The sequence below is a fragment of the Bison bison genome, unplaced genomic scaffold, assembly GCF_000754665.1.
Source record: "Bison bison bison isolate TAMUID 2011002044 unplaced genomic scaffold, Bison_UMD1.0 scf7180017864326, whole genome shotgun sequence".
NCBI classification, from domain to species: Eukaryota; Metazoa; Chordata; class Mammalia; order Artiodactyla; family Bovidae; genus Bison; species Bison bison.
In genome coordinates, this window is record NW_011494898.1 from 867,552 (window position 1) to 877,569 (window position 10,018).

Below are 10,018 nucleotides of genomic sequence, written 5' to 3' on the forward strand. Positions count from 1 at the left end.
GCACTTGCAATCTTGACTCATTTTTACCCATTTTCTCCATTCACAGAATGGATTGTGAGGTTGGGAAACTAAGGGCAGACTGACTTAACATATGAGAGATTCTGCCCCACATAAGACAGACGGAGCCAGGAGTCTAAGAAGCTACAGCATTAGAAGATGTAGGTAAGAGTCAGTGTGCGTACTTGACATTTGTCTAAGCAACAGTTTCTCAAACTGGTATATTTTAGAATCACCTGGAGAGCTAATAAAGAATCAGGGGTTCACTATAGTCAGCATGTTTTGAACTCCTACTGTCATATTTTGGGATGGCATATCTTGCCATTCTTCACAACTTTTCTCTGTTAGATCCAGAAACTAGAGTGATTGGTGAGCTGCTTGTCTGGTCTGAAACTATGTTTTCCAGGAAGTGAGACCACTATCTGCTGCTCAGAAGGTCCTAGCTTGGCTACCGAGTCTCTACAACACACACCATACACAGTGCCTACTGACATTTGTAAATCCAGGAGGCAGTATGGGCGTCTCCCGTATAGCGCTAGGAAGGTCCCTTGTAAGTCCACATCTTTTGTTTGAAGAAGCAAGAGAATGACTGATATTACTGTACCACAAAACCCTAATGCCCTTCGAGTGAATCTTCTGAGGATTCACCAGGTGGAAAACTTCATCCTGAAGTTCGAAGAATTTCCAGAGGGAGTAAGATTTGTTTAAATCTGTATACTGGATTTGATTTCTAGAATGGCATTGGGAGTAGGGGATTGATGGGTAGCAGGGAGCAAGGAGAATGAAAAGACTGCCTTTCCTGTTACTTGCTAAATGCTGTCACTTAAGGGCATGTGCCTTAATTATTCCTCTTTCATGCCTGGGTGCCCTGTTTGCTGAAGGGGTTGTGAAAAGTTGCCAAGAGATAAATTCAACTGTTTATGAGAATCATTACAAGGTTCTGTGTTTATTTTCCTGGCACCCTCCAAGATCTACGGTTTGGAGCTGAATAGCTGTTTTCTGGTGCTTGCAAATAAAAGTATTTATAAATGTGTCTTAAACACATTGTTTGGAAAGTGTACCTACCCAAAACAGAATGTCTTTCTAGTATGAGGAAACCTATAAGAAGAAGGAAAGGACATGTTATCATTTGGCGACTGCTAACATTTATTGTGTGATTGGGATAATGTTACATTCTCTCAGTGCTGGTTATAAAGGTGGTGTTTAAATGGGCAGTTCCCACAGGCTTCTGACCAACTTAGAAGCATTTCTCTTTCTCAGGTTTCAGCTACTACCTCCCCTAAGAGGGAGCTGGAAAAGCCAAATAAGAAGACCTTTGAAACCACACAATGTCTGGTCTGTCTTGGTAAACTGTGATGTAATGTAACTCACGTTATAGCAGAGAGCAGGATAATTCATGTCAGAACAATTCCTCATCTCCTTTATAGCAAGGAACAGAATGTACATTGCCATATGTCTGGGCAACCACTGGCTCCCCGACTAGAGAAGATGATAGTTGAATCAACTGTTGACCTGAATACTCTTCCAATATGGCTATAGCACAGTTTATCAATATCATATTAAAAGGATGAGTCTTTTCATTCAAAAAGACTCTGTGGACTTCCCTGGCAGTCCAGTGGTTGAGACTCCACACTTTTAGTGCAGGTTCGATCCCTGGTCAGGGAACTAGGATCCTGACCCATGGCACATACCCCATGGCAAGGCCAAAAAAAGAAAAAAAAAGCAGTCATACACTATACAGAAAAGTGGGCATGGATGTGTTCCAATAAAACTTTATCTACCTAAGAACAGGTAATGGACAGATTTGGCCCATGGACCTCAGTAAAACAAAAGGCATACTCTGATGTTCTTCTTTTTCTTTACCTCTACTCCCAGCAGTCTATCTCATGGATTATAAGAGGACATTCAGTCTGGTTCTCCAGCGTGTGTATGACTGAGAAGCCAAAGCCTAGCTATCACTGTGCTGGGTTAGCAGGACTATGAGTTATCTATTAAGCACTCATCTGTGTTGAGAAGCCATTGCTTTCCTATAGTCTTTGAAAGAAAAGCATTTCTATAACCCTCTGGTTAGTTGGTAAAGGAAAGAGAAGACAAAAGAAGTCAGGATTGCCATGTTTTGTTGTATAAGGACAAAAACAATTGTTGGGACATCCTTATGAATTTGTGGAATAAAAGTGTAGAGACTCAATGACTTCTCTGATAAAATTGCTTAAACTCCTGAAGTTGCTAAAGTGCCTCTCTATTTTAAATTGAATTTTGTCTTTGAATCATTTAGCTGAGGTGTAGCCTAATCTATGGGCTTCCCTGGTGGCTCAGATGGTAAAGAATCTGCCTGCAATGTGGGAGATTTAACCCCTGGGTTGGGAAGATCCCTTGGAGAAGGGAATGGCTACCCACTCTAGTATTCTTGCTTGGAGAACTCCAAGGACAGAGGAGCCTGGCTGGCTGGGCTACAGGTCATGGGGTCATGTTGGACATGACTGAGGAACTAACACTTTCTTTACTTTCAGCCTACTCTATATGGCTCAGTCTTGGGTAGTCATGGTACTATTTTGGGGGCCTCTGAAGCCAGACTCATTTCAGACTTGTGTCTAAGACTACAAAATGTCAAATGCTAGACCAATCATGTATTGTGATAAGACCTGATGAACACTTTAATTCAAAAGAGTGAGCTGAAAAGAAAGAATCCAGGGGAAATCATCACTTCCTCAATCTGATTGAAGGTTGAGAGGGATCAAGGAAAATTTCAATAGCTTGGAAACTAGTCCCCAGGAAAACAATGAATAAAGCCTGAGAGAAAAGAAAGGAAGCCTTGATGATTAGCTCCCCCTGTGGAGAGAGTCTCTGCCACTTGGCTCCCTTTGATGAGATTACAGTCTTCTGAAACTTGTTCCCACCAGGAAAGTAGACATGTTGAAAGAACATCCTTCTAAGTAGGCAGGGAACACATTCCTCACTCTTGGGAAAGTATACTATTTTGTTCTCTGGAATGACTTAATCATGTTTCCAACCCTGAGACCACAGTTTTGCTTCAAGAGGTTCTGAGCCAATCTAGTCTAAATTGAAGTTCAGATTCATTTCAGGAAGTTGCAGCATTTTCAGATAGACAAAGCACTGTGCTTTTATCTTTATACAATATTCCTCAATAGGATGGAGAGACCCTAATGGTTCTCTTATATTCCTCGCCCTTAAGATTGTTCCAATTGCATTTCTCTGTGGCCCCTCCATGCCCCACCATGTTGGTTGGGGAATGAGACTCCAAGCTAACTTTTTATTGATTTGGATATCACAACCTAAGAAATAATTTCTGCCCCTTCATCTTATGCTCTCAATTCTTACTCTACCTATATATTGATGCTTCAACTTATACTCTCACAATTTAAGACACTTAGAATTGAACAGGGTTCTAGCGTAGAGTTAAACTTCCCAGCCCAAGTGGGAAGTCCCATTCCTAACTTATTACCCCTAAGTCATGGCTTCCTCAAAGCCATCAGTGTTAGGAGAACTACTTGTTTGACTTAAACCTATTTTGGTACAGCTTGCCTTTAGTTCACATCCTCCACGTATACCTTCCCCTCATGTCTCTGCCTTTCCCAATCTCATATATCTTTCAAAGCCCAGGTTAAATCCTACCATTTCCTTAATAATTTCTTAGACTAAAGATGACCATATAAACTTATAAACCCTGAAGAATCAGAATCTTAAATCCAGAAGAGGATGTACAGATGTTCTAGTATTATCTCCTCATTTTACAGATGTGGGAATGAAGACAAGGGAGCTCTGATAAGAAAACAGGCCACATCTTATATTTTGATATCTTCTCTAATGCAGCCATAACAAATATTTAATATATATAGTAAAACACTGCAAGTATGTTTGTATTTTTTCTCTTAATTATGATCTTTTTGAAGGGAGTGGTTATAATTTCTATGATCTTGTCTGTGTTTAATACATACTGTGCTTAGTAGCTCATGGCTTGCAGCCTGCCAGGCTTCTCTGTCCATGGGGATTCTCCAGGCAAGAATACTGGAGTGAGTTGCCATGCCCTCCTCCAAGGGATCTTCCCAACACAGGGATTGAACCCAGGTCTCCTGCATTGCTGGCAGATTCTTTATCATCTGAGCCACCTGGGAAGTCCAAGAATACTGGAGTGGGTAGCCTATCCCTTCTCCAGAGGATTTTCCTGACCCAGGAATTGAACCAGAGTCTCCTGTGTTGCAGGAGGATTGTTTACCAGCCGAGCTACCAGGGAAGCCCAGATACATATGAGGTTGTTTTAACTCAGGGCTGTCCAGAGAACTTTCTAAGATGGTATAAATGTTCTGTGATATCTGCCCAATCTATCACTAGCCACATGTAGCTTTTAAGCACTTGAAATGTGGTTAGTGTGCCTGATGTATTAAATTTTAAAATTATATTATTGTAAGCACCTTGAATTTAAATCTATTTCACCACATGTTGCTAATGATTATCATATCGAAGGTTGCAGCTGTTATTCATTTGCTGATTCACATCAAGTGAGGAAAAATTATGGTATATTTGACTTGGTAATGTCTCAATATTGTTTGAATCAGAAAAACAGAGGTTTAGAGATGACATGGACCAAGTCTCATCACCTCAATTAATATTCCCAGAAAAATGAAAGCATTAGTTTAAAGTCACATGTTTAATTAGGAAGAGAGCTGGCACTGGGGCCTAGGCCTCCTGGCTATAGTTTTTCTTTATTATTGTTTTCTTGTTTGTCATCATATCTTGATGAAAGTGCGAGGAGGAGGAATCCCTCTTCCTAGTAGTAGAAGCAAGAGCCAATAGAAACTTTTAAAAATATGATGGGAATGAAGGAGGATTATAGATAAGGAAGAAGAGAAGAAAGGATATCATACAAAAGTAGAGGTATTTGTCAATATCAGTGAACTGAGATGAATAAAAGAAAAAAGTTAAAAGCTCATACTTTCATTCACAGGCCAGTGAAGAAAAAAAGAATTCTCTTTTAAACAGAAAACAATGTAACTGTAATAAATCAGGGACCATTATATAGGTGTGCCCAGTATTACAAAATGAAGAGAGCTTAGTGGTTACTGAACCATGACAAAGTCCTCATACTAATGAATTACATTCCTCCAAGCCTTTGTCAAATCAATCAAAGAACTCTATGAATGAGATGGAATGTTAACGTCTGGTTCACCGAATAGAGATAACAGTTTCATCCAAAGCCTTAGTTACTCAAGCTTTTATCTCTCCCTGCTGTCCACTGATCCCACTTTATCCTTTCTTCTTGCTTTGCAGCTGTTCAATAAAGGAGAGATCTTACTGAAGAGCACTGGATTCAGTGGTGTGTAAATTACCTGGGAAGTAGAGAACGCTGGTGGAAGTGAGTTATTTTGAAGCTGAAAGTGTGCTCCAGATGCCCCTTCTCCATACAGAGCCTGATAATCTCAGTAGCTGTAGCAACCTTATAAGAGAAATAATTTGTGTAGAGACTGTTGGTTATTATGAAATAATAGAAGCAACTAGTTTCCCCAAACTCAGTGGGGTTCAAAACAGGATGTGACAGTTTGGGGGTGGTTGTCTCAGAGTATTTTGTATAACACTGAAGGAAGGAAAAACTAAGACTAAACTCTGTAATATCAAGATCTGTAACATGCATTTTGTTTCCTTGTATCTTTTCCCATTTCTGCAGGGAAGTAAAATGATACTGAACTTGGATCAGAGTGTGTGGAATATTCTTCTTACTAACTTAATGGTTGTTCAGTTAGGTCACAGGCATAGCAAGCTTTTTCTTCTCATCTTGAGTGCTGCTTTACCTGTTGATATGGCAGTAATTTCAAAGTCACAAACTTAGGTTAGGCTTTGTTCATTTAAGATTGCAAGTGGGAGTCAATGATCAGTCCCTTCCAAATCTTATTCTCTCTCTCTCTTCCTGCCACCTGCTTTCTTCTTCTGGGTCCCCACTTTCTTATTAATACTACTACTCATTCTGACCAATTGCATTAGAAGTCTGTGGGGCGTTTCAACTGTCTCCTTTCTCTTATGCCCCACCTCTAAGTGATGACTCCATCAAGCAGCTTTCCTTTGCAGAGTGTCTCACATTTGTCACCCTCCTTTCCATTTCGTTGCTTCCACCCTAAGCCAGAGTGGTCTTAGTTTTCTGTCTTTCCTGTCACCAGTACAAGCCACACACTGTCCCTAAATGAATCTAAAGATCGGGACTAATGGTATCATTTTATGGTTTAGAAACTTTCAATGGTGTGAGGTACTTATAAGAAAGAAAAGGAGAAAGAGACTGAAAGGAGGTGGAGGAGAAAGAAGAAAAGGAGAAAGGAGGAGGAAGTTGCGAGTGAAACAAAATAGAAACCTAAGAAATTTTATTATAGTTAAGAATTGAACATATACTACTGATGGCAAGTCAAATCAATGGGAACTATATTTCATGCAAGAGTTGTGAGTAATTGTTTCAAAATGTTTAAGTCAGAATCTTAGCTTCTAAAATACACCAAATAATTTTCAGGTTATTTAAAATGTTAAATGTAAAAAAAAAACAAAAACTTTACTAACCAAAATGAAAGCCAAAGAAGAAAGAATAAAAGATTAAACATAACACAGGCATTAAAATCCAGTTAAAAAAAAACACTTATCATCAAAAGTCAAAAGCAAATTGTTATCTGGGAAAAAACATATCCAAGATACATGACATACAAAATGTGACTGTATTTAAAATATCAAGATTTCTTACAAATCAGCAGGGGAAAGAATACTCTAATAGAAAAAATTTGCAAAAATTATGGAGAGGAATTTCACAAAAGAATATAAATGAAATATCATGAAGAAAAGACATTAAAACTTTTCTCCCCTCTGTGTGTTCTTCTATGTGTTTTAAGTTCACAAAAGCTTTCCTCATTTTAGGATTGGTCATCTTTTTTCCAGTTTATATTTTTAGTTGGCGTTTAATATTTTAATTCATTTAGTGTATTTGGATGTATGCTCTGAAACAATTCAGCTGTAATCTTTCCTCACCCTCCTGGATTGTAAATTCCTTGAGGGCAGGAACAATGTGCTATTTATTTTTGTGGCTCCTGTAGCATATAGCAAGTTCATAAAAGAATAGTTAACCCAGGAGGGGCAAAGAAGGAGGATCAGAAATATTTTGAAAGAGGAGGCATCTTTGAGATTAGAATCTCCAAATATTTTCAAGATACTATGTTTTTGTTTTTTCCTTTTGTGTGTCTCTTTTGGGTTAAATGTGGCTTAAAGGCAAGGAAATTTGACAAGAGATAAGTGTACTGAAAAATGACAAATCGGTTACTGACATTACTAATCACTTATGTCATTCTGAGCTTCAATTCCTCATCTGTAAAACTGATATACTGGTTACTACTTATATGGTCATTGTAAAGTGATAGGCATGTTGATTTCATTCCCTTCTTATTCTGCTTCTCTGGGAGGGACACTTTGCATCCCTTAGCCTGTTTTTCTGTGGTGAAGTAAAAACATGCTGGTTTGTGTGAAAATATCTTGTAACATGAGATGTTTCTAGTAGCATTAAGTAGTATTAATTATTTTTTTGCTCTCTATTGAAGTATAAATTGCTTGCTATGCTTTTGTTAATGATAAATTGAATGGAAGTGATGTTTGGGTGAGAGGTTTCAGAACAGATATGTAAAAAGAGGTAAGAAAATAAAGTTAAATGTGAAAAACAGGAAATTAGAAAAAATTCTGATAAGTTGAAGTCGTATTGTAGAAATAGAACAGATTTAGGGGTCAGGCAAACATGAATTTGAGTCTTAGTTTTGCCATAAACTCTCTGTGCAGCTTTGGGAAGGCTACTTGCGCTCACTGAGGCTCAGTTTCTCAACCTATCAAGCTGGTATTAATAACATTCCCCTGGCAGGGGTGTTGTGAAGACCTATGAGATTAGTAAACAAATCTTATGGCACACAGTCGACATTTGGTAAATGCTTCTTTTTTGCTTCTTTTAATGCGTCATATATATTGGGCGTCTATATGTTTGAAAGATCTAAATATGATTTATTAAGTACCCAGCAAACCACCAGTGAGCGGCTCAGGCTTCATGGAGAACAGATCGTACATTTAAGAATGCATTCAGACTTGATCCCTCTGTTTACAAAAGGATTTCTGGATCCAAGTATGTCTCATGACACAAAGTCTAAGTCTCTATCCATTTTCAGTTATCATCTTGGTTTGTCTCGCAGGACCACAGCCATCATCTTGCTCCTTGGAGGATGGGACACTGTGTACCAGTTCCTTTCTTTTAGGAGACTATCATTAGTTGTTATCACTGCTTACTTTTAAAATTTTGTGAGCTGTAAAATATAGTAGTATATATTCATGGGAAGTTTTTCCCCCACTGAGAGTATTTAAGTTGAATGTTTTTCTAATAGTTTGGGAGGGAAGATACTGGTAATAAAACAAAGCACTTGTAAATTTAAAAATAAGCTACACTTTTATAGTAATTATGTAGAGATGGCATTAGTGATTAAATATAGTATTATAGAATAATATACCTAGAGTGAAAAATGTTCATCATTGTAGCCCACTGATTTTTTTCTCATTCTTTTTGTCTTTTAATAAAAGAATCCTTTTTTTTTTTTTTTTAGATGGATGAATCATGGCCTACTTTATTTGCATTAGTTTATTTCATGTAATAGGATATAGCAAAGTCCTTACATCACTACTTTAATTTTAAAATTATTAGTTAAGGCATATGATTCTAACCTCTCTCATTTTTTGTTTAGATATGACCTTGAATGACAGAAGGAAACATCTCTTTTCTTCAATGTAAAACACTGCAAATACTATTTCCTCTTCCATTCCTGGGCTATGGAGATGTGGATTTGCTGTTTCCTTTACCTGTATGTACTGAGTCATAACTATCTTGCTAGAATCAACAATTTATTAATTAGCCCATCTGTCTTAACTTTGACTTGAGTCTTTTATGTCCACTTTTGTACTTTATAAGGATTATCTCATTTTACTACTTACTTTAAGGTTTGGTGATATAGATTTGATTGTCTTGTTTCAGAGCTGAGGGAAAGGGGGCCCAGAGAGCTTTTGGAAACTCCCCACATTCTTATCTAGTGAGTGAGTTAAAATTATAAACTCTTTCTGAATAGCTGTAAATATAAGCTCTTTCCAAGTTAGTTCAGTTCAGTCACTCAGTCGTGTCTGGCTCTTTGCCACCCCATGGATCTCAGCATACCAAGCCTCCCTGCTGCTGCTACTATTCAGTCGCTTCAGTCGTGTCCGACTCTGTTCGACCCCATAGACGGCAGCCCACCAGGCTCCCCCGTCCCTGGGATTCTCCAGGCAAGAACACTGGAGTGGGTTGCCATTTCCTTCTCCAATGCGTGAAAGGGAAAAGTGAAAGTGAAGTTGCTCAGTCGTGTCCGACTCTTAGCGACCCCATGGACTGCAGCCTACCAGGCTCCTCCGTCCATGGGATTTTCCAGGCAAGAGTACTGGAGTGGGGTGCCATTGCCTTCTCCGCCAAGCCTCCCATCACCAACTCCCAGATTTTACCCAAACTCATGTCCATCAAGTTGGTGATGCCATCCAACCATATCATCCTCTGTTGTCCCCTTCTCCCACCTTCAATCTTTCCCAGCATCAGGGTCTTTTCAAATGAGTCAGCTTTTTGCATCAGATGGCCATGGTCTTGGGGCCTCAGCTTCAGCATCAGTCCTTCCAATGAATATTCAGGACTGCTTTCCTTGAGAATGGACTGGTTGGATCTCCTTGCAGTCCAAGGGACTCTCAAGAGTCTTCTCCAACACCACAGTTCAAAAGCATCAATTCTTCGGCGCTCAGCTTTCTTTATAGTCCAACTCTCACATCCATACATGACTATTGGAAAAACCATAGCCTTGATGAGATGGACCTTTGTTGGCAAAGTAATGTCTTTGCTTTTTAATATGCTATCTACGTTGGTCATAGCTTTTGTTCCAAAGAGTAAGCGTCTTTTATTTCATGGCTGCAGTCACCATCTGCAGTGATTTTGGAGCCC

The 10,018-nt window shown here is 38.8% G+C and overlaps 1 protein-coding gene across 1 annotated transcript in view; it reads left to right on the plus strand.

Moving 5' to 3' along the window:
* The first annotated feature begins 582 nt into the window (after positions 1-582).
* Positions 583-10,018, plus strand: part of DMRTA1 (DMRT-like family A1) — a 67,103-nt gene continuing 57,667 nt past the window's right edge. Inside the window, exon 1 of the mRNA XM_010853346.1 lies at positions 583-690. Within this exon, the coding sequence (XP_010851648.1) occupies positions 583-690 (108 nt within the window). The remainder of the gene's footprint in view (positions 691-10,018) is intronic.